This window comes from Chanodichthys erythropterus, chromosome 14 (assembly GCF_024489055.1).
Source record: "Chanodichthys erythropterus isolate Z2021 chromosome 14, ASM2448905v1, whole genome shotgun sequence".
NCBI lineage: Eukaryota > Metazoa > Chordata > Actinopteri > Cypriniformes > Xenocyprididae > Chanodichthys > Chanodichthys erythropterus.
Window position 1 is genome coordinate 768030 of NC_090234.1, and position 26954 is coordinate 794983.

The 26954-nt window shown below is 49.3% G+C and overlaps 1 protein-coding gene across 1 annotated transcript; it reads left to right on the plus strand.

The window, feature by feature from the left end:
• Nucleotides 1-1654: 1654 nt before the first annotated feature.
• Nucleotides 1655-22196, plus strand: LOC137035489 (ethanolamine kinase 1-like). Its single transcript, XM_067408811.1, has 9 exons — nucleotides 1655-1730; nucleotides 1840-1958; nucleotides 12365-12627; nucleotides 12848-12991; nucleotides 14507-14649; nucleotides 14746-14829; nucleotides 14906-15066; nucleotides 15374-15447; nucleotides 21762-22196. The coding sequence occupies exons 1-9, from the start codon at nucleotides 1655-1657 to the stop codon at nucleotides 21829-21831; spliced, it is 1134 nt and encodes a 377-aa protein (XP_067264912.1). The 3' UTR covers nucleotides 21832-22196.
• Nucleotides 22197-26954: the final 4758 nt, after the last annotated feature.

Sequence of the window (26954 nt, forward strand, 5' to 3'; positions counted from 1 at the left end):
CCCCTTTAGCAGCTATGGTCCCTGCACAACAATGTGACGGTATTTGGCCTTTAACGGTTGGGTTCGGGCACCAGAGGTAAAAACCACCACAATTATTAAATTAAGTTCATCATTAAAGACACTACACATAGGAATGACATTATCAATTCTATTATATAGATCAAATAGAACAAGGAACCACAAGGAAGTTGATTTAAAAGTTTTCTATTCAAATTCAATTCCAGCCATATTACATTACAATTCAGTACAGCATGTTCAACTAAAAAAAAATATATAAAGCAAAAAAAAAACCGAATAAATAAATCACAACTATTAATTCCAAGCCCAGAAACATTTACCTTTTAGTTACCTCACAACAATAAATGAGTGTCAGATAAATCAACAAATAATTAAATAATTCAGATAAGTAATGCAATGCAATAAATCTTCTGCAGGAACAAAATGAATCAAGATACAAATAAGCAACCGCATAAGAGAAAAACAGGCATAAGAAAAAATAAAAAAAAATCATCTGGATCCAAAGTTCAACAAAAAAGAAAAAAAAAACAACAACATTAATTTGCTTACCCCGTCACTCATTGAACTACTGGGCCTGAAACACAATTCATTACATCACACACAATATTTACAAAATAATTCGGCAACTCGAGCGCCAAAATAAACACCAAAAGAAAAAAAAAACTCCCTATGCAAAAAAAAACCTTCCTCAAAATATACTAATGTTACATATAATGCCCTGAATTAGCGTCTAAACCACAACATAACCGGAATGGGAAAAGCTCTCTCTCAAACGCTCCATTTACACACAAATCGGCAAATTGCTCTCATCACAACTTCCCAATGCTTTACGAAATTCAATGAGGGAAACATATTCCTCAAAATATGAATCGTGAGCATTAAAAGCAGAAAAAAGACCGCCGCATTAAATGTAGCATTAACACATAAATGCAATGCGGGCTATAACAACAATACTCACAAGCCATCCGATAGCGTGACCATGACCGGGAATAACCCGCGCCTGACAACAAAGACTAAAGAGCGCGAGAGAGAGAGAGCGAGAGATGCAATCACACTTCCTTAAATAACTTCCTACCTGTTTCCCCGTATATACGCTCAACAGCGCCACCCTCAGTACGGAATAAGAAAAGCACAAATCATTGACGACTGTCACAACAAGGGAATCTGACTCTGATTAGGGCCACCTCCAAATCTAAATCAGATCTGTTTATTTTTCAATGCAACCGTCATGTCAGAGCTCAATGCCAGCATGTTGATGGTTCATCAGCTTACAACCAGTCTGTTTCACTCTTTAATCTACACGTTTTGTTCTGTGACAGAAGTGGGTCAGCTTATGAATGTCATCAGATCACATTAACACTTGTGAACCACTCCTCTCAGTGTTTAGAAACTCAGATCAGTAAAGCGTTACCAGTCATTGCCTGACACTATGTGAATATTGATTTCATACAAATGTGATGTCACCTCGACAAAAAGTGATGTTGATGTGAATTGTGTAACCTTGATATTAATGCAATGTGAATTCTTTAAGTACTTTTGTTCATTTCAGGTGCAGAAACTGGCTGCCTTGGGCTATATGCCCATTTTATTGATAGGCAGAAAAAAATATTCATGGATTGCTGATATAAGTGCTGGAATGCCACTGACTGAGGAGACAAGACCTTTTGTTGATGCCATGAAAAAGGCATACGAGTATTTACTTAAAAAGCAAGGTTAGGGTTATGCAGAACTCATTAATTTTTAAATTATATTTTAAAAAAAATACATATTTTTTTCATGTATACAGATTAAATTCATGTTAACTTGTTACCTTCTTAACAGGACCCCAGATGTCTCAGCCCCAGCCCCAACCTGACCAGCATATCCAACAGCATATCTCCACAACAGAGCCCCAGCCCCCAGAGTCTCCGGTCCACCATCAGCCACAGATGCAGCTCCAGGTCCCGACCGAGCCCCAGCCCCCAGAGTCTCCGGTCCACCATCAGCCGCAGATGCAGCTCCAGGTCCTGACCGAGCCCCAGCCCCCAGAGTCTCTGGTCCACCATCAGCCGCAGATGCAGCTCCAGGTCCTGACCGAGCCCCAGCCCCCAGAGTCTCCGGTCCACCATCAGCCGCAGATGCAGCTCCAGGTCCTGACCGAGCCCCAGCCCCAGAGTCTCCGGTCCACCATCAGCCGCAGATGCAGCTCCAGGTCCTGACCGAGCCCCAGCCCCCAGAGTCTCCGGTCCACCATCAGCCGCAGATGCAGCTCCAGGTCCTGACCGAGCCCCAGCCCCCAGAGTCTCCGGTCCACCATCAGCTGCAGATGCAGCTCCAGGTCCTGACCGAGCCCCAGCCCCCAGAGTCTCCGGTCCACCATCAGCCGCAGATGCAGCTCCAGGTCCTGACCGAGCCCCAGCCCCCAGAGTCTCCGGTCCACCATCAGCCGCAGATGCAGCTCCAGGTCCTGACCGAGCCCCAGCCCCCAGAGTCTCCGGTCCACCATCAGCCGCAGATGCAGCTCCAGGTCCTGACCGAGCCCCAGCCCCAGAGTCTCCGGTCCACCATCAGCCGCAGATGCAGCTCCAGGTCCTGACCGAGCCCCAGCCCCAGAGTCTCCGGTCCACCATCAGCCGCAGATGCAGCTCCAGGTCCTGACCGAGCCCCAGCCCCCAGAGTCTCCGGTCCACCATCAGCCGCAGATGCAGCTCCAGGTCCTGACCGAGCCCCAGCCCCAGAGTCTCCGGTCCACCATCAGCCGCAGATGCAGCTCCAGGTCCTGACCGAGCCCCAGCCCCCAGAGTCTCCGGTCCACCATCAGCTGCAGATGCAGCTCCAGGTCCTGACCGAGCCCCAGCCCCAGAGTCTCCGGTCCACCATCAGCCGCAGATGAAGCTCCAGGTCCTGACCGAGCCCCAGCCCCAGAGTCTCCGGTCCACCATCAGCCGCAGATGCAGCTCCAGGTCCTGACCGAGCCCCAGCCCCCAGAGTCTCCGGTCCACCATCAGCCGCAGATGCAGCTCCAGGTCCTGACCGAGCCCCAGCCCCAGAGTCTCCGGTCCACCATCAGCCGCAGATGCAGCTCCAGGTCCTGACCGAGCCCCAGCCCCCAGAGTCTCCGGTCCACCATCAGCCGCAGATGCAGCTCCAGGTCCTGACCGAGCCCCAGCCCCAGAGTCTCCGGTCCACCATCAGCCGCAGATGCAGCTCCAGGTCCTGACCGAGCCCCAGCCCCCAGAGTCTCCGGTCCACCATCAGCCGCAGATGCAGCTCCAGGTCCTGACCGAGCCCCAGCCCCCAGAGTCTCCGGTCCACCATCAGCTGCAGATGCAGCTCCAGGTCCTGACCGAGCCCCAGCCCCAGAGTCTCCGGTCCACCATCAGCCGCAGATGCAGCTCCAGGTCCTGACCGAGCCCCAGCCCCAGAGTCTCCGGTCCACCATCAGCCGCAGATGCAGCTCCAGGTCCTGACCGAGCCCCAGCCCCCAGAGTCTCCGGTCCACCATCAGCCGCAGATGCAGCTCCAGGTCCTGACCGAGCCCCAGCCCCAGAGTCTCCGGTCCACCATCAGCCGCAGATGCAGCTCCAGGTCCTGACCGAGCCCCAGCCCCCAGAGTCTCCGGTCCACCATCAGCCGCAGATGCAGCTCCAGGTCCTGACCGAGCCCCAGCCCCAGAGTCTCCGGTCCACCATCAGCCGCAGATGCAGCTCCAGGTCCCGACCGAGCCCCAGCCCCCAGAGTCTCCGGTCCACCATCAGCCGCAGATGCAGCTCCAGGTCCTGACCGAGCCCCAGCCCCAGTCCCAGCCCCAGAGTCTCCGGTCCACCATCAGCCGCAGATGCAGCTCCAGGTCCCGACCGAGCCCCAGCCCCAGCCCCAGAGTCTCCGGTCCACCATCAGCCGCAGATGCAGCTCCAGGTCCTGACCAAGCCCCAGCCCCAGAGTCTCCGGTCCACCATCAGCCGCAGATGCAGCTCCAGGTCCTGACCGAGCCCCAGCCCCAGAGTCTCCGGTCCACCATCAGCCGCAGATGCAGCTCCAGGTCCCGACCGAGCCCCAGCCCCAGAGTCTCTGGTCCACCATCAGCCGCAGATGCAGCTCCAGGTCCCGACCGAGCCCCAGCCCCAGTCCCAGCCCCAGAGTCTCCGGTCCACCATCAGCCGCAGATGCAGCTCCAGGTCCCGACCGAGCCCCAGCCCCAGCCCCAGAGTCTCCGGTCCACCATCAGCCGCAGATGCAGCTCCAGGTCCTAACCGAGCCCCAGCCCCAGTCCCAGCCCCAGAGTCTCCGGTCCACCATCAGCCACAGATGCAGCTCCAGGTCCTGACCGAGCCCCAGCCCCCAGAGTCTCCGGTCCACCATCAGCCGCAGATGCAGCTCCAGGTCCTGACCGAGCCCCAGCCCCCAGAGTCTCCGGTCCACCATCAGCCGCAGATGCAGCTCCAGGTCCCGACCGAGCCCCAGCCCCAGCCCCAGAGTCTCCGGTCCACCATCAGCCGCAGATGCAGCTCCAGGTCCTGACCAAGCCCCAGCCCCAGCCCCAGAGTCTCCGGTCCACCATCAGCCGCAGATGCAGCTCCAGGTCCTGACCGAGCCCCAGCCCCCAGAGTCTCCGGTCCACCATCAGCTGCAGATGCAGCTCCAGGTCCTGACCGAGCCCCAGCCCCAGAGTCTCCGGTCCACCATCAGCCGCAGATGCAGCTCCAGGTCCTGACCGAGCCCCAGCCCCAGAGTCTCCGGTCCACCATCAGCCGCAGATGCAGCTCCAGGTCCTGACCGAGCCCCAGCCCCCAGAGTCTCCGGTCCACCATCAGCCGCAGATGCAGCTCCAGGTCCTGACCGAGCCCCAGCCCCAGAGTCTCCGGTCCACCATCAGCCGCAGATGCAGCTCCAGGTCCTGACCGAGCCCCAGCCCCCAGAGTCTCCGGTCCACCATCAGCCGCAGATGCAGCTCCAGGTCCTGACCGAGCCCCAGCCCCAGAGTCTCCGGTCCACCATCAGCCGCAGATGCAGCTCCAGGTCCCGACCGAGCCCCAGCCCCCAGAGTCTCCGGTCCACCATCAGCCGCAGATGCAGCTCCAGGTCCTGACCGAGCCCCAGTCCCAGCCCCAGAGTCTCCGGTCCACCATCAGCCGCAGATGCAGCTCCAGGTCCTGACCCAGCCCCAGCCCCAGAGTCTCCGGTCCACCATCAGCCGCAGATGCAGCTCCAGGTCCTGACCAAGCCCCAGCCCCAGCCCCAGAGTCTCCGGTCCACCATCAGCCGCAGATGCAGCTCCAGGTCCTGACCGAGCCCCAGCCCCAGAGTCTCCGGTCCACCATCAGCCGCAGATGCAGCTCCAGGTCCCGACCGAGCCCCAGCCCCAGAGTCTCTGGTCCACCATCAGCCGCAGATGCAGCTCCAGGTCCCGACCGAGCCCCAGCCCCAGAGTCTCTGGTCCACCATCAGCCGCAGATGCAGCTCCAGGTCCCGACCGAGCCCCAGCCCCAGAGTCTCCGGTCCACCATCAGCCGCAGATGCAGCGCCAGGTCCTGACCGAGCCCCAGCCCCCAGAGTCTCTGGTCCACCATCAGCCGCAGATGCAGCTCCAGGTCCTGACCGAGCCCCAGCCCCAGCCCCAGAGTCTCCGGTCCACCATCAGCCGCAGATGCAGCTCCAGGTCCCGACCGAGCCCCAGCCCCCAGAGTCTTCGGTCCACCATCAGCCGCAGATGCAGCTCCAGGTCCTGACCCAGCCCCAGCCCCAGAGTCTCCGGTCCACCATCAGCCGCAGATGCAGCTCCAGGTCCTGACCGAGCCCCAGCCCCAGTCCCAGCCCCAGAGTCTCCGGTCCACCATCAGCCACAGATGCAGCTCCAGGTCCTGACCGAGCCCCAGCCCCCAGAGTCTCCGGTCCACCATCAGCCGCAGATGCAGCTCCAGGTCCTGACCGAGCCCCAGCCCCCAGAGTCTCCGGTCCACCATCAGCCGCAGATGCAGCTCCAGGTCCTGACCGAGCCCCAGCCCCAGCCCCAGAGTCTCCGGTCCACCATCAGCCGCAGATGCAGCTCCAGGTCCTGACCGAGCCCCAGCCCCAGTCCCAGCCCCAGAGTCTCCGGTCCACCATCAGCCGCAGATGCAGCTCCAGGTCCTGACCGAGCCCCAGCCCCAGTCCCAGCCCCAGAGTCTCCGGTCCACCATCAGCCGCAGATGCAGCTCCAGGTCCTGACCGAGCCCCAGCCCCAGTCCCAGCCCCAGAGTGTCCGGTCCACCATCAGCCGCAGATGCAGCTCCAGGTCCCGACCGAGCCCCAGCCCCAGCCCCAGAGTCTCCGGTCCACCATCAGCCGCAGATGCAGCTCCAGGTCCTGACCGAGCCCCAGCCCCAGTCCCAGCCCCAGAGTCTCCGGTCCACCATCAGCCGCAGATGCAGCTCCAGGTCCCGACCGAGCCCCAGCCCCAGCCCCAGAGTCTCCGGTCCACCATCAGCCGCAGATGCAGCTCCAGGTCCTAACCGAGCCCCAGCCCCAGTCCCAGCCCCAGAGTCTCCGGTCCACCATCAGCCGCAGATGCAGCTCCAGGTCCTGACCGAGCCCCAGCCCCCAGAGTCTCCGGTCCACCATCAGCCGCAGATGCAGCTCCAGGTCCTGACCGAGCCCCAGCCCCAGCCCCAGAGTCTCCGGTCCACCATCAGCCGCAGATGCAGCTCCAGGTCCTGACCGAGCCCCAGCCCCAGTCCCAGCCCCAGAGTCTCCGGTCCACCATCAGCCGCAGATGCAGCTCCAGGTCCTGACCGAGCCCCAGCCCCAGTCCCAGCCCCAGAGTCTCCGGTCCACCATCAGCCGCAGATGCAGCTCCAGGTCCCGACCGAGCCCCAGCCCCAGCCCCAGAGTCTCCGGTCCACTATCAGCCGCAGATGCAGCTCCAGGTCCTGACCAAGCCCCAGCCCCAGCCCCAGAGTCTCCGGTCCACCATCAGCCGCAGGTGCAGCTCCAGGTCCTGACCGAGCCCCAGCCCCAGAGACTCCGGTCCACCATCAGCCGCAGATGCAGCTCCAGGTCCTGACCGAGCCTCAGCCCCAGAGTCTCCGGTCCACCATCAGCCGCAGATGCAGCTCCAGGTCCCGACCGAGCCCCAGCCCCAGAATCTCCGGTCCACCATCAGCCGCAGATGCAGCTCCAGGTCCCGACCGAGCCCCAGCCCCAGAGTCTCTGGTCCACCATCAGCCGCAGATGCAGCTCCAGGTCCCGACCGAGCCCCAGCCCCAGAGTCTCCGGTCCACCATCAGCCGCAGATGCAGCTCCAGGTCCCGACCGAGCCCCAGCCCCAGAGTCTCAGGTCCACCATCAGCCACAGATACAGCTCCAGGTCCTGCCCCAGCCCCAGCCCCCAGAGTCTCCGGTCCACCATCAGCCGCAGATGCAGCTCCAGGTCCTGACCGAGCCCCAGCCCCCAGAGTCTCCGGTCCACCATCAGCCGCAGATACAGCTCCAGGTCCTGCCCCAGCCCCCGCCCCAGCCCCCAGAGTCTCCGGTCCACCATCAGCCGCAGATGCAGCTCCAGTTCCTGACCGAGCCCCAGCCCCCAGAGTCTCCGGTCCACCATCAGCCGCAGATGCAGCTCCAGGTCCTGACCGAGCCCCAGCCCCAGCCCCCAGAGTCTCCGGTCCACCATCAGCCGCAGATGCAGCTCCAGGTCCTGACCGAGCCCCAGCCCCAGCAAATTCAGCCACAGACTGCCAAACCAAACCCCAACAAAAGAAAAAAGGGTAAAGTAAACTTTCTTATGCAGAATTAATTATGGTTTAAATAAACACTATGTAGTTTTTTATGTAAAACTAGTGGACTAGCTACCTAAAAGGCACACAGAAACACTTCCCAGAGCCTTATTGGCACTGCTAGATGAATCCAATTGGTGTTTGATGACATTATAGTCAGCAATGCCATGCTGTCAAGTTTTTTTATTTTATTTTCTGTTTCATACCCTTCACCCAGAAAAAAAGGGTAAAGTGAACTTTCTTAATTTTTTTTGTAATTAGGCAAATGCTTTTTTTCCTTAGATGAATTGGTTCTCTTTGATTTATATAATTTTGATTCAACAGTCAGGTCCAGTCAAATGATCTATTATCCCTTTCAGTCATACCCCCCCCACCCCCATTCTACCCAAGAGCGTATCATTTATGGAGCCATAAAGTGCGTATCATATGCACGCGAAAAAAACGCGTACCATAAGCACACCAAAACTCATTTTGGCGTATATATTCTATGAGATTACAAACTCGTACTATTGATACGCATTCTCATGTGATCCAGCAGCTCCAGCAGGACTTTAGACACCACTGAAGGAGAAGAGTTTCACTTAGGACAGTCTTTGAACCAAAGACTGTCCTAACTCTTTTAAATAGAAATGATACTAATTAATTATCTAATAGTGAACTACCACATTCCACAAAGCGCTATTACTCACTAATGTGTAAATGAATTAGTTTCTTGTTAGTTAATAGTATTATTAGAATGTCAATAGTGCGTTACTCATTTGTGTAGTTATAACGTCTTCCTCTCTTGATTTTACCCAGAGTGCACTCCTGCAAGTTGATTCAGGCGTTAACTATCCATCCGTGAAAGCACATTTAGTGCAATAACTGTGTTATTTGTCTGTATTAATGCATTATTTCCCCAGTAGAACAAAACCAGACGATGAAACTGTGGAGACTGTTGAACCGACAGCAGGATCTCATCGACTTTGATGATAATGTCACACATAAAGAGGCTTCTGGGACAAGTGTGCACTAAAACACTCACTACACACTGCAAACTGTATTTCATTAGGTGAAAGGATTCCTGACAAACTATAAAAATGGTTTCGCAAAAAAATCCATCATAATCAATAATTACCCGTCATTTTCATTTTCATATTTTAAAGATGAGACATTTAATAGCTTCTGTTTTCGTCCACATTTTCATTTTTATTCATGAACTTACAGGATCAGCAAATAGGCCTGGGCTATGCATTTACTTACAAAGCTGATCAAAGACTGCGTCACTTTCCGTTTTCATCTTGAACACTTGTCACGATTGTGAGTGAATGCGATCATCCTTGCCTCTGTCCTACTGTACAGATCGAAACAAACATGAATGAACATAAAAAAATATGTTGAAAGATACATTAGCTTACCAAAATCTGTATCACGTCAGTTCAATCAGTGCTGCAAACAGTGTCACGTAACGTTATACCTCAGAAAAGACATTCGTTGAACATGAAGAAAAATAACAAAACTCAATTATTTAAGTAAGCATAATTAACTTTATTATAAAACTGACTTAAAGGGTTAGTTGGAGAGATTCAGGAAGAAGTTACAACTTTTAGACGTTTCTGAATGGTTAGTGGATAAATCGATGTAGTTGCTGTGGAGTTGATTCAACTCATCCACTAGCATGTGCCGTCATGTTCATCTTTTGTGTTGAATTGACCCTCGTTTGGCGTAAAATGACGGCATGACAACAACACTCGACTACAACAACTCTTCCTCTTCTCTAAAGCAGCACAACATGGCCCCGCCCCCTTTGTTGTGTGTTCTCGGGGGCGGGGTTTATGTAAATTTTAGGGTTTGTGATGTCACTAACACAGGAAGAAGCTTGTTGTAGTTCCTAATAATCGTTTGTTGTAGTCCTTTAAAAGCGATTTCTGTAAAAGAAAATATCTCCTTTGCATTGAACTTTGAGTGTCGTAACTTTGCAGATGTTGTTTATGATCAAACAGCAACATTACACACTAACTAAAGCTAAAGAAATCAAATCATAATCAACCACCCCTTTAACTGTTGTCAACATTGGTAATAATAATAATATAATAATAATCATAAATGTTACTGAGCATCAAATCATCATATCAGAATGATTTCTGAAGGATCATGTGACACTGAAGACTGGAGTAACGATGCTGGAAATTCAGCTTTGATCACAGGAATAAATTACACTTTACTGTATATTCACATAGAAAACAGCTGATTTACACTGGATCAATATTTCACTGTTTTTATTGTATTTACTGTATTTTTTGATTAAATAAACACAGCCTTGGTGAGCAGAAGTGACTTCTTTTAAAAAACTGTAATGTTTCCAAACTTTTTACAGGTACTGTATATCCTAATGTGTTTAATCTAATATAATTGACGTACATTAACGATTAATGAATTCTAAGCTTCCCTTTTCCATTGCCTTTTATCACAATTTATATGCACGGTGTTCACTAAAATTTACAAATGTGTAAAGATAAAGAAAAAAAGCAATGAGAGAAAAAGTATGTATTGCGTCAGTCAGAGGGTTGGAACAAAAGTTAAAATATAGCCATGTACTCGGGTCACAGGGTCCGAACAGATCACAGTCCAAACTGACCACTGTTTTCCACCGGTAAAAAGTTCACATGGAAAGATGTTTGAATCATGATATGATGGTTCCTGTGTGGATCTCATGGGACACTGACGAATGAACTGAATGCATGCTGACCAAAACACTGACAGTGTGTGTGTGTGTGTGTGTGTGTCAGTATAACCCAAACATCTCTTATTGTGTGCAGTCGTGTCATGAATCAGGGGTTCCCAACCGCAGTCCTGGAGGCCCCTCATCACTGCATGTTTTCCATGTCTCCTCAATCAAACACTCCTGATCATTAGTCGAGACTCCAGACCTGAAATGAGTGTCAGACAAAGGAGAGACAGAAAATATGCAGTGCTGGAGGCTCCGGGAACATGGTTGGGAACCACTGTCATAGAGGACATCAGAAGCATTACTATAAAGTCAAAATTACATTTCTGAAAAATTATTAAATATCCTTGTATCAGGATTAAAAAACGTAATAACGCATGTGTTTTCACTACTTAAAGGGGGGCTGGGTCATATACACCCTAACATAAGGACTCATTTTGTGGTATCTGTCAGGAGACAGGAGTAAACTTCATCCTTCTTGTATAGGGTAAAGGCACACTTTATGAAAAATTGTGCTTTTCACTACTCTCAAAGTGTATGACTGGAGGAAAAATATATATGTTTGTATTGAACATTGATAAATCAACAGATTTTGTGTGGAAAAAAATCATAAAGTGGTTAATTTTGTTTAAAAATCTTATAAATGTATGAGTTGCATGGTGTAAAAGGCACACAGTATTCATACAAATACATTAGCTAAAATGTGTTTCAATAATGTTTAGGTTAAAAGTTGTTCAAAAGAATCACTTTAGCAAAGTTTGTACTATTTTCTGTTTATTTTGATAAATAAAAGAATTAATTTGTGTTCAATAATTATACTGTCATTAAAATAAGCCTATGTTAATATAAAAATATATTTTAAAAATACAGAAATACTTTTTAAAAAAAAGTAAAGCTTCTGAAAACATTGAAGGAGATCCCATAATATTTAATATAGATTTACTGTAGTAACAATAAATGATGTTTTATTATGAAATCATATTTAAATATGATTGTTTCAACGGAAAATTCAGTCAGCTATTCCCCAAATACCATACTTTTACATATTCATCTGTTATTGAAAAACTGTTGCTCGAATTGCCTTAAACAAAACTGAAAATTATGACCTTTGTCTGAAAATACAACATTAATTTAACCGTTTCTCATTTGCAACATCAAATATTAGATCAAACTGCCTCAGAATCAGCTTTGCGCTGCTGTCCAGGATCAGACACATTTGCACGTGCATCTTGAAAAGCGGATGTTTGGGAAAGTGCTGCGGCAAGTTTGTGTGCCATCTAGTGGTTCAGAGGAAAATAACATCAAAGGCGCCTCTAGCCCCGCTGTGCCCTACTCTTCACTTCCGTTCTTCACACACATTACGTCAGAACAGCCCAGACTTCCTCTCTCAAATGAGGAGTCAACAATACAATCCATGAACAACATTTCCCCTTATTCAGGAACACAGTAGGCTACATCAGATGAAGTGACAAAGGGCTTGAACCAACTGGGCTTCTGATCATCACGTTTGGGTCGATTGTGTGTGTGTTGTTAGCAGTGATCTCAGCCATAATTTCATGTCTTATAAAGTCAGCTTTCAAAGCTAACTAGTTATTGTTCGCTATTAATAATCTGACTCTGGTGGCCAAAGTAATGTTATAATGACCGAATACCACCAGAAACGGCTGTTCAGCCCCGCCTGTGAAAGTAACTTCACAAGATCATGTTTGGATTGTATCCTCAAAACAGTCAGGCATCTTTCATTCATTCACTTATGAGAGTTACAGTTGCCTGGACCAGTATGATGGCGATGTTGATGTGTTCACTGAGGTGTTTGCTTGCTGAGTTTGGAAAAATGGCACAATAAACAAAAGAAAGAAGAACAGCCCACCAGTGCTGATTTGAATCACTGTTCTGTTGTTTTCAGGCTTTCACTGAGGGCATCACCAACCAGCTGATGGGCTGCTATGTGGGCTCTCTGACAGAAGGTCCTGTTTTACTGGTGAGGGTTTATGGGCAGATGACGGAGCTGTTTCTGGACCGGGATAAAGAAATGCAGATGTTCCAGGTGCTGCACAAACACGGCTGTGGTCCAGAGCTCTACTGCAGCTTCACCAACGGCATCTGCTATGAGTTTGTGCGAGGAGTCGTGCTGGACGACACGCTGCTGAGACGGCCGTCTGTTTACAGGTCTGAGAGCACTGCTGGTGTTTCATGATTTCAGAAGAACACTGGGTAATGTGGACTCTTCACTGACACTCTGGACCTCTAAGAAGATAGTTGAATTGTGTTAAGCCTCAATATGGCTGACTGTAGACGGTTCAAGCTACCTAAAACACCTAATAATGTTTTTATTGCTACTTCATTTTCTCAATATGATCACTGAAATGACACTTTTCATTGACTGCAGATTGATTGCCACAGAAATGGGAAAAATCCATTCCATAAAGCCAGGAGAAGTTGGAGACAGTTCACCCGTGACACCAGTTTTGTGGTCTAGATTGTCCCAGTTCCTGAACCTGGTCCAGAGATCCGATGCTGCTAAACAGCAAAGGTAAGATCATCTCAGTGATATGAAACACATCTATAGATTCATGTCTATGGATTCATCTTTGAAAGGACAAACATCAAATACTCTACACAGAACCGCGTGGAAAATGAATGGATGGTCAATTTAAATTCCACACTACTGCAACATTACAGGTGTCTCACATTATTACATCTTCAATGATTACCATCAAGCAGCACTACATTAATTATATTCAGTGAGGACATGAATGACAGGAGTTGATGGAGTGAATCAGATCTGTAATCTTCCTCTCTGCTGCAGCTCTTCAGCAAAGATTTGTCATGTCAGTGATCCTGAAGTTATGCACAGACATGCTAACTTACTATAAATAACTTTCATAAGTTGCACCTATAAAGCATCAAATGCATCACTAAATGCAGTCATTGCTGGTTGACAAACTCTTTGCTCAGTTCTTGTACTCAGCTTTCAGGTACGTGGTCAAATGAAGTAAAAGTAAGAAACAGCTTCGCAAACAGTCTTTCAATCACACACAGCATCATTAGTTACAAATACTCATATTATCGCAGAAGAACCGGGATAAAAGTTCATAGTTCAGATATAAACACTGGTGTCTAGGGCAGCGACCAAAATAGAGTAAATCAGTAACTCGGCATTTCAAATAATGATGGTATCATTACATCGTTACACCACCAGGTGGCGACAAGACTGTTAAAAAATGTGTCATTAAATTATTCTTTCAAGAAATTCATTCAAAAATGCAGATTCATTCAGCAATGAAACAAGTAATTATGATTGAGTTGCTGAATCATTCATTCAGATCAATCGTTTTTTAAATAGACTGCAGCAATCCACGTTTGTCAGAACCTCCAGCAGGGCAGTAACGGTACACAAACATGACGGTTCGGTACGTACCTCGGTATTGAGTCACGGTTCGGTACAGCAGGGAGAGAAAACTAAACAAAGGTGCTTCTGTTTTATCAAAGAGTAGTTTATTGATCTAATAAATAAGACATTACTAACAGGTAAAGTGAATATAATGACTATATAAGCTAATATAGTGCATATATTTAGTGCAAGAGTTGATTTCTCTGGTGAACTAACATGCTGCGGACACTGAGTGACTCTCCTGAGGTGAATGTAACGCTACGTGAGATTATTCTCAAGCTTTATTGATGTCTTTCTGCGGTTGAGAGATTACACGCGTATCTACGTCATCTGCTTTGTCCTGTTGTGATGGTTAGCAAACAGCATTGCATTACTGTGTGCGCCCCCTTCTGGATTGGAGTGTGAATCGCCTGTGACCGACTGTATTCATCGCCTGACTGCGTGAACCGGACCATGACGTCCGTACCGTACCGTTCAGGACGAATATGTGTACCGTTACACCCCTAACCTCTAGTAAATCACATGTTATTTTGTTTAGTTGTCTGTTCAGAATCATGTCTGTCTGCTGAAACCACAAAATCATGATTTCATCGAGGATCATGCAGCTCTAATTCATCAGAATATGAAAATGTTCAGCACACTTGTGTCCTTCAGGCCCCATGAGGAGACACCTAGCCTAAAGATCATCATCAGAGAGATGGAGGAACTGAAGACTCATCTTACCCACATCAGCTCTCCAGTGGTACTGTGTCATAACGACCTCCTGACTAAAAATGTCATCTATAACCAAGAAGAAGGTGACTAGCATTATCGTTAGAAGTTTTATTAAATTGCATCTGATATTGTCTTCATAGACTCATAATAACTAAACTATGTATTTTTTCTGATTTTAGGCACAGTAAAATTCATTGACTATGAATATGCTGATTTTAATTACCAAGCTTATGATATTGGAAACCACTTTAATGAATTTGCAGGTACAGATAATAATAATAATAAAGATAAAGAAGCTGATGACTTTCTCTAACACACAAGTGATCATTTGATTCTGAGGCGTCAGTGACGTGGACTCCAGCCTGTACCCGAGTCGAGAGCTTCAGTTTGATTGGCTCACAGCGTATCTGGAGAGCTTCAAGAGCTGCAGCGGTGTGGATTCAGCCGTGACCAAGAAAGAGCTCCTGGAGCTTTACGTGCAAGTCTGCAAGTTCTCCTTGGTGAGTATTTCAGGGAGACGGGAAGGGTCTGACCGACGGTGTCTGATTCAGCTGATTTGGGTTCAGGAGCTTCTAGCTATAGTTTTCCGGTCAGATGGTGATAAAAATGAGATGTTCTGAAAGTGTTATAGCATTGAGATTAACCAAACATTAAATATTAACAGTTATGTGCGAGCAATGATTGACAGTGTGCTTCACGAGCAATAAAGATGGACATGCATGCGCGGGGTCGTTTTCACAAGCTGTGTAATATGATGATGCCCCGTCTGTAAATGATCTGATATAAACCCCTTCCTTCTGTCTGCAGGCGGCGCATCTGTTCTGGTGTCTGTGGGCTCTGCTGCAGGCAAAACACTCCACTATCGACTTCGACTTCAAGAGGTGCGTCACCCTCCTTTCCTCAATTACTTCTGCTGGAGAATAAAGAGACTGTCCAAAACTGCAAATCAGGACAACATTCATGTGTTGTTTTCCAGTCTTAACACTAATTACTTAATGAGCACTGTTTGGTTTTCACTATAAAACAACACAAAATGTTCAGCATATTTAGAAAGTGTGAACAGCAAAACATCACATTTTACAAATTCGTTCAGATGTGGCTTGAAATCGCTCCGTGGACCTTCAGATCATTAGTTTTCTCGTTCTTGTCTTCAAAACAGGAACACAAATAAACCTTTATTTTTTAATTAGTAATGATCAAGTGGCGGTCGAGCAGGAAGTATAGTGAAGACTGACAGCGGTGGAGACGACAGCACTGAATAAAGTCTCCTACGGTTCTCAGATACACACTGTCATGATGTAGATAAGAGACATCTCTACTGAAAACACCTCCATGTTGCTGCTGTTGTTTTTCAGTATACTGCCATAGAAACCAGTGCACATATTCCGGGAAACCAAAAGATTCGCGGGACACACAAATCGGATCAACACGGCTGCGATGCTCAATGTGAACAGTCAATAATTCAGATCAGATTGTAATTGAGAAGAGAAATACACAGATTTCGACAGGGCATGTGTAGTTTATTTTGATGCTGTTCTTCGATGTTAACTGGAGTAATTAGAGACTCGGTTCAATAATCAATAGTGATGAAAGACTAAATATTAAATGTCACAGATGTAAATTTACTGAGTAGTCCATTTTCAACTCAGTTTCAACTAATTTCCAGATTTCAGGGGTGTAAAATGACTTTATAAAGATGGCAGCATCATTATTTTATTTTCACACAGAGATTGGTAGATCTATTAGTGAAATCTGTTGACTTTGTCCATCTTTGTTTCATTATATGCAAACAGAGACAGCTCAGAAATGGCACATCTTGTATTTTCCCCTCAAGTTTACACACCTGTAATACAGGGAGTATTAATGATATCTTAATATCCTTCTAGATTATCCTTCTTTATAAACTTTCCTTTTGAAATCTTAATTTCCAAGGCCCTATAGTTCAGTCCCTTAGTTTGTAGTAGTATTACCGCAGTGACATCCTTATATCTATATCTTATATCTATCTATTAAAACTGAAGATTGCAGAAGAAAAGTTTCATAAGAACAAGAATCTAAAACTACACTAAGATATCTTTAACACTCTTGAATTAAAGACCTGCAAACTTCAGGAAAATGTTTGGTCCTCAGACAGGTGTGTGTAATTCTGCTGTTTTGATAGAGGAAAACAAGATTAATTTCTATTTTCAGTGTTATTTGTTCTTGTTACGTGTTGCAGAGATGAGGCGTTCACGGACTTCCACAATAAAAGCGCCGGAGAATCACACAACCAAAAACACATGTAAAGAGCATTAAGAGCAGACGAGGAGTGCATTATGAAGGGAGAGCAGATGATCAGGTCAGACGAGGAGTGATGATGGGGAGATGACGAGGAAGACAGGAGGATCATGGGAAATGGGACCTGTGACACGTTCTTCTTTAAACACAATAACTACCAGCTGTTTAAAAAGTGTAACGATCACCGTCTGCTCCTGTCACTCCCCGGACTACACTTCCCACAATTCTCTCTGCCAATCACCTGCACTCACTCCACCAATCACTACACTAATCACCACATCCAGCTGCCATGCATTACCTGGACTATAAAGGACTCACACACTCATCACCTGATCGCGAAGTCTTGATTACTCTGTGTGTCAATTCTAAGCGTTTCCCTGTGATTATCCTGTTTCCCTGTCTGTTCCTGTTCCTGCCTTTGACCCTTGCCTTGCCATCCTGTTCTGTGAATGATATCTGCCAGCCCTGATCTTCTGCCTGTATCTTGACCACGATTCTGCCTGTCCCTCGCTGTTCCTGTTTGCTCCTGATTGACCCTGCCTGTATGACTACGCTCACTTCTAATAAAACGCTGCATTTGGATCCCCTACCTGAGTCTCCATTCGTTACAGAAGACTTCGCCATACCCAGATCCAGCAGCTTCGGTGAGCATGTCCAGCCTCAGCATGGACCCAGCATGGTGTCTCGTCAGCCTGCGTCAAGGTAACAGTACTCTCGAGGCACATATCCAGAAATTTTTGGGGATTGCTAATTTATCTGATCTGCCGGACCACGCCCTCATTGACTTCTTTACCTATGGATTAAACGAACCATTAAAGAACTGCTTACTTACCAATGGTCCCCGAGGGTCGCTCATGGAATTTCTGGACTTTGCCCTGTTCACTGTCGGTTCACTTTTTACTGTGGGTATCGCAGAGGAATGCGACACCACAGTGAATCACGTCATGGCGGCCGCTAAAGAGAACACTCACAAAATGGCGGCCACCACAACAACATCACATCACGTCTCCGCTGATCGCCCAGAGCAACGTCACGTCTCCGCTGATCGCCCAGAGCAACGTCACGCCTTCGCTGATCGCCCAGAGCAACGTCACGCCTTCGCTGATCGCCCAGAGCAACGTCACGCCTTCGCTGATCGCCCAGAGCAACGTCACGCCTTCGCTGATCGCCCAGAGCAACGTCACGCCTTCGCTGATCGGCCAGAGCAACGTCACGCCTTCGCTGATCGGCCAGAGCAACGTCACGCCTTCGCTGATCGGCCAGAGCAACGTCACGCCTTCGCTGATCGGCCAGAGCAACGTCACGCCTTCGCTGATCGGCCAGAGCAACGTCACGCCTTCGCTGATCGGCCAGAGCAACGTCACGCCTTCGCTGATCGGCCAGAGCAACGTCACGCCTTCGCTGATCGGCCAGAGCAACGTCACGCCTTCGCTGATCGGCCAGAGCAACGTCACGCCTTCGCTGATCGCCCAGAGCAACGTCACGCCTTCGCTGATCGCCCAGAGCAACGTCACGCCTTCGCTGATCGCCCAGAGCAACGTCACGCCTTCGCTGATCGCCCAGAGCAACGTCACGCCTTCGCTGATCGCCCAGAGCAACGTCATGCCTTCGCTGATCGCCCAGAGCAACGTCACGTCGCTGCTGATCGCCCAGAGCAAAGTCACGTCGCCGCTGATCGCCCAGAGTCACGTCAGGTCTCTAGATCAGTCCGGGAGCGGAGAGGGTTGCGTTCCAGTGTGACCGATCCACCGTTGATTTCAGTCCGAGCAGCTGGCATCCCCAAGTCTCCGTCGGCCGCTTCGCTCTCAAGCCCGCCGACCGCTTCGCACTCAAGCCCGCCGGCCGCTTCGCACTCAAGCCCACCGACCGCTTCGCACTCAATCCCGCCGGCCGCTTCGCACTCAAGCCAGCCGGCCGCTTCGCACTCAAGCCAGCCGGCCGCTTCGCTCTCAAGCCAGCCGGCCGCTTCGCTCTCAAGCCAGCCGGCCGCTTCGCTCTCAAGCCAGCCGGCCGCTTCGCTCTCAAGCCAGCCGGTTGCTACGCTCTCAAGCTCGCCGGTTGCTTCGCTCTCAAACCTGCCGGTTGCTACGCTCTCAAGCTCGCCGGTTGCTACGCTCTCAAGCTCACCGGTTGCTACGCTCTCAAGCTCGCCGGTTGCTACGCTCTCAAGCTCGCCGGCTTCAACGCTCTCAAGCTCGCCGGTTTCAACGCTCTCAAGCTCGCCGGTTTCAACGCTCTCAAGCTCGCCGGTTTCAACGCTCTCAAGCTCGCCGGTTTCAACGCTCTCAAGCTCGCCGATTGCTATGGACTCTTGTTCGCCGATTGCAGTGGACTTAAGCACCCTGGACGCGATGGACGAAATGGCTGCTTTGCCAGTGCCCACGGGCAAGATGGCCGCCCCTGCGGTGCTCAAGGATGCAGGGGTTGTTCCAGCCATTGAGTCCGCTCCAGCCAGGGAGTCCGCTCCAGCACAGCCTGCTCTCCTGGTCTGTCCTGTCTTGGCCCAGAGGGCTGTGCTCACTTTTTATGTCTTGGCTGTCCTACGTGCGTTGAGGAACTCGAGCTCTACTGCCGTCCCGGAGCAGCCCGAGCCCGCTGCCGTCCCGGAGCAGCCCGAGCCCGCTGCCGTCCCGGAGCAGCCCGAGCCCGCTGCCGTCCCGGAGCAGCCCGAGCCCGTTGCCGTCCCGGAGCAGCCCGAGCCCGCTGCCGTCCCGGAGCAGCCCGAGCCCGCTGCCGTCCCGGAGCAGCCCGAGCCCGCTGCCGTCCCGGAGCAGCCCGAGCCCGCTGCCGTCCCGGAGCAGCCCGAGCCCGCTGCCGTCCCGGAGCAGCCCGAGCCCGCTGCCGTCCCGGAGCAGCCCGAGCCCGCTGCCGTCCCGGAGCAGCCCGAGCCCGCTGCCGTCCCGGAGCAGCCCGAGCCCGCTGCCGTCCCGGAGCAGCCCGAGCCCGCTGCCGTCCCGGAGCAGCCCGAGCCCGCTGCCGTCCCGGAGCAGCCCGAGCCCGCTGCCGTCCCGGAGCTGTCTGCTCTCCCTGATACGGCCATGGAGGCCGTCACCGAACTGCCCGCTCTCCTTGATAAGGCCACAGAGCAGCCTTGGTCGGCCCTGCCACCACCGCCTGGACCATTTGCTCTACCGCTGCCGCTCAGGCCATCTGCCCTGCTGGCGCCACCCGAGCTCCTTGCCCATGAACCCGCCAATGCCTCCCTTGATTTCCCCAAGAACTTTTTGGGGGGGGGCAGTATACCTAGGGGTGGGGAGCTTGTGGGTGGGGAGCTTGTGGGTGGGGACCCTGCCCGGCCACTGCCGTCATTGGCCTTTGAACAATTATGGCCGTTTATGGACCCTAACCTGCCGTGGTTACCCAAGCCACCTGACCTACTGTGGTTACCCAAACCATCTAACCTGCCATGGCTGCCTGACCCGCCTGACCCGCCATGGTTACCCGTGGCGCCTGATCCACCATGGCTACCCTGGAGCCTGCATTGGAGACCATGGTCCCGCTATAGCTCCAATGTACCCACCCTCCCTCCCTATTCGTGCCTTTTACGTCGCGAGGACGCGCCTTCCGTAAGGGGGGCGTTATGTAACGATCACCGTCTGCTCCTGTCACTCCCCGGACTACACTTCCCACAATTCTCTCTGCCAATCACCTGCACTCACTCCACCAATCACTACACTAATCACCACATCCAGCTGCCATGCATTACCTGGACTATAAAGGACTCACACACTCATCACCTGATCGCGAAGTCTTGATTACTCTGTGTGTCAATTCTAAGCGTTTCCCTGTGATTATCCTGTTTCCCTGTCTGTTCCTGTTCCTGCCTTTGACCCTTGCCTTGCCATCCTGTTCTGTGAATGATATCTGCCAGCCCTGATCTTCTGCCTGTATCTTGACCACGATTCTGCCTGTCCCTCGCTGTTCCTGTTTGCTCCTGATTGACCCTGCCTGTATGACTACGCTCACTTCTAATAAAACGCTGCATTTGGATCCCCTACCTGAGTCTCCATTCGTTACAAAAAGTTACCAACGTTTTGTTCTTGACCATTGAAAATGGGTAAATTCAACAATTTGAACCTGGAGTCACATTGGGGTCCCAATAAAAATGGGATTTAAATATATAGGGCCTTAAATCTAAAGATTTAAAAAAGAAAGTTTATTCAGAATGAGAAAGAAAGTATCAGCTGTATAGAAAATGTGGTTTCTGGTCACTGAAAATGTGTACAGTTCACCCGTTTACTCCTGGAGCTGCATTGAGATCTCCATATCTCTGGGATTGAGCCATCGAGGGTCTTTAACATGAAGATTTCAAAAGAAAGGTTTGTTAAGAACCAGAATATGAAAGGATATTAAGATATATTTAATACTCCCTGTATTACAGACATGCAAACTTGAGGGGAAAAACACAAGAAGTGATTTTTTTTCATTTCTGAACTGTCTCTGTTGGCATATAATGAAACAAAGATTGATAAAGTCAACAGATTTCACTAACAGATCCACCAATCTCTGTGTGAAAATAAAATAATGATGCTGCCGTCTTTATAAAGTCATTTTTACACCCCTGTAAATTGGCTCCATATGATTATTACTCAGTAAATATACATCTGAGACCTTTTCATCACCATTTATGTTTGTCCTTCTACAGAAAAAAGATGAACAAATATAAAAAATGAGGCAGGGACCTCTGGATGAGTTACAGCGGAGTCCATTCCCATCTCGAGACTGTCCAACACATCTACACTGTTAAACACTCAGTCTGTTTTGTGTTCAAAGTAACTAAATTAGATATTTCACTTTCTCTTTAGTGAAGTTGCTATTATTAGTAATCATGACTGACTACTGTTGTTCTCGAAAGGTTTTGCTTTTAAGAAACAGCTGAATTTATTGGTTCATGTGTCGCTCTCTCAATCTTTCTCAGGTATTCCAGGGCTCGATTCAACTACTACTTTGAGAAAAAGCAGGAGTTCATTGGATTGAGACTCCCATAATTCCTCCTCCCGTCTGGTCTCTCGGATTCACAGGACCGCGAGTTAACAAAGACGTTTGTTTGTCCTGTCACTACCCTCTTTTCTTCACCAGAAGGGCCGTCTGGAGCTCAAACTGACTGAGGAGCTGATGATGATCAACGCTACAGACTGAGAAGAGATCAAATCTGATCAAAAACAGCCCAGTAGATCCGAGGTTCAAAGCTGTCCCAACACTGCCGCTCTCAGTCTCTTCTGTCTGACACACTCATCTCATCTCTGGAGTCTCTCCTCATGAGCGGATGGTCGGGATCAGCTGACACTCAACATGTGCCGTGTCACCTGCATTTCACCTGTCAAAGCAGAGAAATGTCAAATAATAAAGATGACAGAAGCACTGCTTGTCCTTGTCAATCATTACTGTGAGGGTGATTCTGGAGTCCACTGCGCTTCAGGGTATTTAAGTGATTTATAAGAAAGATATTAATCAGTAATCAGGATTTATCCTTCTACACATTACGTTATTAAACACTTCTATAAGCTTATGAGATTTTATTCTTTGCTTTTAAAAAATCACACGTTTTCTGCACATGTTGTCTGGCTAAACACGAGCAATATGCTCCTCCACCTTATAAGTTATAGCTGCAAACATGTCCTGGAAAACCACGGATGCATGAAACTGAGATTCTCCACATCAGCAGAAAAGCAGGACTGTCGACAAGAGAAGGAAACGCTGGATCGAGATTACAAACTCTATCGAAGACATGGTCCTGCCTAACACTGCTGAGAAAGAGCTTCAGGAGGATGATCAGGATGATCCTAGATATGTTACACTAAGTGGAAATACTCCAGCCAAACAGAAATCCCGAACTTGTACCGACAGAAGTAGACCTGGAGACCGGAGCACTTCTCAGCAGTGACAGATATGAGGTATGGATCCATACCGAAGCCTGACGGATCATGTTATAAGTGAAGTCATTGTGTTCCTGAGGATCACAGCGGAGAATTACTCGCAGCAGGCTTGAAGAGGCGGTGTCCATCACAACATCAAGAAAGCTATCGAGCTGAATAACTGGACGAGACTCCCGTGCTTTGGTCATTATATTAATATTAAACTACAACTGACAGCTGTCAAATTATTATATTACTGTTTCCGGTAGCACTTTATTTTAGGGTCTTTTAACTAGCAGGCATATGACTATAACATTGGCTGTTTATTAGTACTTATTAAGCGCATATTAATGCCTTATTCTGCATGACCTTATTCTACACTCTTAATCCTGCAAAATACCTGAACTTAACTACCTTACTAACTATTAATAAGCAGTGAATTAGGAGTTTATTGAGAGAAAAGTCACAGTTAATAGTGTAAATGTGTGTTACCATGCATTGATCACAATATCAGCACTGCCCACCACAAACAGATTTCAGTGTCATTTTCATTCAATCTTTCTGTATTTTTCCTGATAAAGCAGTGTTTATGTACAGCAGTTATCAGGGAAATCTCTATTTCTGTCACTAAAGCGCCTCCTGCTGGCAGAGAATTTCATTTGCATTTTCAATCAATCAGTCTGTGTAAAACACTGCTTTAATAATACATAATTAATCATTTCTGTTTTATCTCTATCATTATCATCATCATCACTGCATGATATGAGATTATTTCAGGCTCAAGTGGTTTATTGGGATCATTTGGGGGTTTGTAACAGTATTTTAGCCATATAGATAAATGAATCTGTTGTCATTAATATTAGGATAAACAAACTAATATCACTGTTTGTCAATTTTACACAGAGAGGTGTGAAAGATGAACACACACACACAGCAGGTGTCAGCAAACTTCTCAATCTCTTGGAAGAAAAGCAGGGAGCTGGCCGTTGCTCGGGATGAACTGATCTTCCAAAGCACCTGCTCACACCTGAGACGCCTACCAGATCCCCACGTCACATGATGAGACAACGAGTGCTTGAACAAGAGAGGGACATTCGTCTGAGAGGAAATTGAGAAGCTGTGGATGTCCTGCAGGCTGTCAGTGCTCCAGGACTTCACCGATGCCTTGTCCGGAGAGCAACATGTCAGCATCTCCTACCTCAAGCGTTCTCCATCTCTTCAACACATGCATTCTGGCTGAGGAGGAGAACGATCCTCAGCTGACAGATGTGAAGAGAAACGACTTGATGATCAATATTCAGATCCGTCACAGATGTTGAGTCTTTTCTTGATCCTCGATTCACGGAGAAAGAGAAGGTGGAGCAGGTTATATCAGAGCAGTGGAAGAGATCAGCAGGAAGACTCTCTCTCAGGGGCTGTTCCTCGTCCTGCACGAGGAGAAGAGAAAAGACGAGTGTGTCCGTCATCTTCTTCAAGAGCAGAGCATCATGGGCCGCAGCAGACGCTCTCAGAGGAGAAGAGAAAAGACGAGTGTGTCCGTCATCTTCTTCAAGAGCAGAGCATCATGGGCCGCAGCAGACGCTCTCAGAGGAGAAGAGAAAAGACGAGTGTGTCCGTCATCTTCTTCAAGAGCAGAGCATCATGGGCTTCAGCAGAGACTCTCAGAGGAGAAGAGAAAAGACGAGTGTGTCCGTCATCTTCTTCAAGAGCAGAGCATCATGGGCTTCAGCAGACGCTCTCAGAGGAGAAGAGAAAAGACGAGTGTGTCCGTCATCTTCTTCAAGAGCAGAGCATCATGGGCCGCAGCAGACGCTCTCAGAGGAGAAGAGAAAAGACGAGTGTGTCCGTCATCTTCTTCAAGAGCAGAGCATCATGGGCCGCAGCAGAGACTCTCAGAGGAGAAGAGAAAAGACGAGTGTGTCCGTCATCTTCTTCAAGAGCAGAGCATCATGGGCTTCAGCAGACGCTCTCAGAGGAGAAGAGAAAAGACGAGTGTGTCCGTCATCTTCTTCAAGAGCAGAGCATCATGGGCCGCAGCAGACGCTCTCAGAGGAGAAGAGAAAAGACGAGTGTGTCCGTCATCTTCTTCAAGAGCAGAGCATCATGGGCCGCAGCAGACGCTCTCAGAGGAGAAGAGAAAAGACGAGTGTGTCCGTCATCTTCTTCAAGAGCAGAGCATCATGGGCTTCAGCAGAGACTCTCAGAGGAGAAGAGAAAAGACGAGTGTGTCCGTCATCTTCTTCAAGAGCAGAGCATCATGGGCTTCAGCAGACACTCTCAGAGGAGAAGAGAAAAGACGAGTGTGTCCGTCATCTTCTTCAAGAGCAGAGCATCATGGGCCGCAGCAGACGCTCTCAGAGGAGAAGAGAAAAGACGAGTGTGTCCGTCATCTTCTTCAAGAGCAGAGCATCATGGGCCGCAGCAGACACTCTCAGAGGAGAAGAGAAAAGACGAGTGTGTCCGTCATCTTCTTCAAGAGCAGAGCATCATGGGCCGCAGCAGAGACTCTCAGAGGAGAAGAGAAAAGACGAGTGTGTCCATCATCTTCTTCAAGAGCAGAGCATCATGGGCCGCAGCAGACGCTCTCAGAGGAGAAGAGAAAAGACGAGTGTGTCCGTCATCTTCTTCAAGAGCAGAGCATCATGGGCCGCAGCAGACGCTCTCAGAGGAGAAGAGAAAAGACGAGTGTGTCCGTCATCTTCTTCAAGAGCAGAGCATCATGGGCCGCAGCAGACACTCTCAGAGGAGAAGAGAAAAGACGAGTGTGTCCGTCATCTTCTTCAAGAGCAGAGCATCATGGGCCGCAGCAGACGCTCTCAGAGGAGAAGAGAAAAGACGAGTGTGTCCGTCATCTTCTTCAAGAGCAGAGCATCATGGGCTTCAGCAGAGACTCTCAGAGGAGAAGAGAAAAGACGAGTGTGTCCGTCATCTTCTTCAAGAGCAGAGCATCATGGGCCGCAGCAGACGCTCTCAGAGGAGAAGAGAAAAGACGAGTGTGTCCGTCATCTTCTTCAAGAGCAGAGCATCATGGGCCGCAGCAGACGCTCTCAGAGGAGAAGAGAAAAGACGAGTGTGTCCGTCATCTTCTTCAAGAGCAGAGCATCATGGGCCGCAGCAGACACTCTCAGAGGAGAAGAGAAAAGACGAGTGTGTCCGTCATCTTCTTCAAGAGCAGAGCATCATGGGCTTCAGCAGAGACTCTCAGAGGAGAAGAGAAAAGACGAGTGTGTCCGTCATCTTCTTCAAGAGCAGAGCATCATGGGCTTCAGCAGACGCTCTCAGAGGAGAAGAGAAAAGACGAGTGTGTCCGTCATCTTCTTCAAGAGCAGAGCATCATGGGCCGCAGCAGACACTCTCAGAGGAGAAGAGAAAAGACGAGTGTGTCCGTCATCTTCTTCAAGAGCAGAGCATCATGGGCTTCAGCAGACACTCTCAGAGGAGAAGAGAAAAGACGAGTGTGTCCGTCATCTTCTTCAAGAGCAGAGCATCATGGGCCGCAGCAGACACTCTCAGAGGAGAAGAGAAAAGACGAGTGTGTCCGTCATCTTCTTCAAGAGCAGAGCATCATGGGCCGCAGCAGACACTCTCAGAGGAGAAGAGAAAAGACGAGTGTGTCCGTCATCTTCTTCAAGAGCAGAGCATCATGGGCCGCAGCAGACGCTCTCAGAGGAGAAGAGAAAAGACGAGTGTGTCCGTCATCTTCTTCAAGAGCAGAGCATCATGGGCCGCAGCAGACGCTCTCAGAGGAGAAGAGAAAAGACGAGTGTGTCCGTCATCTTCTTCAAGAGCAGAGCATCATGGGCTTCAGCAGACACTCTCAGAGGAGAAGAGAAAAGACGAGTGTGTCCGTCATCTTCTTCAAGAGCAGAGCATCATGGGCTTCAGCAGACACTCTCAGAGGAGAAGAGAAAAGACGAGTGTGTCCGTCATCTTCTTCAAGAGCAGAGCATCATGGGCTTCAGCAGAGACTCTCAGAGGAGAAGAGAAAAGACGAGTGTGTCCGTCATCTTCTTCAAGAGCAGAGCATCATGGGCCGCAGCAGACGCTCTCAGAGGAGAAGAGAAAAGACGAGTGTGTCCGTCATCTTCTTCAAGAGCAGAGCATCATGGGCCGCAGCAGACGCTCTCAGAGGAGAAGAGAAAAGACGAGTGTGTCCGTCATCTTCTTCAAGAGCAGAGCATCATGGGCCGCAGCAGACGCTCTCAGAGGAGAAGAGAAAAGACGAGTGTGTCCGTCATCTTCTTCAAGAGCAGAGC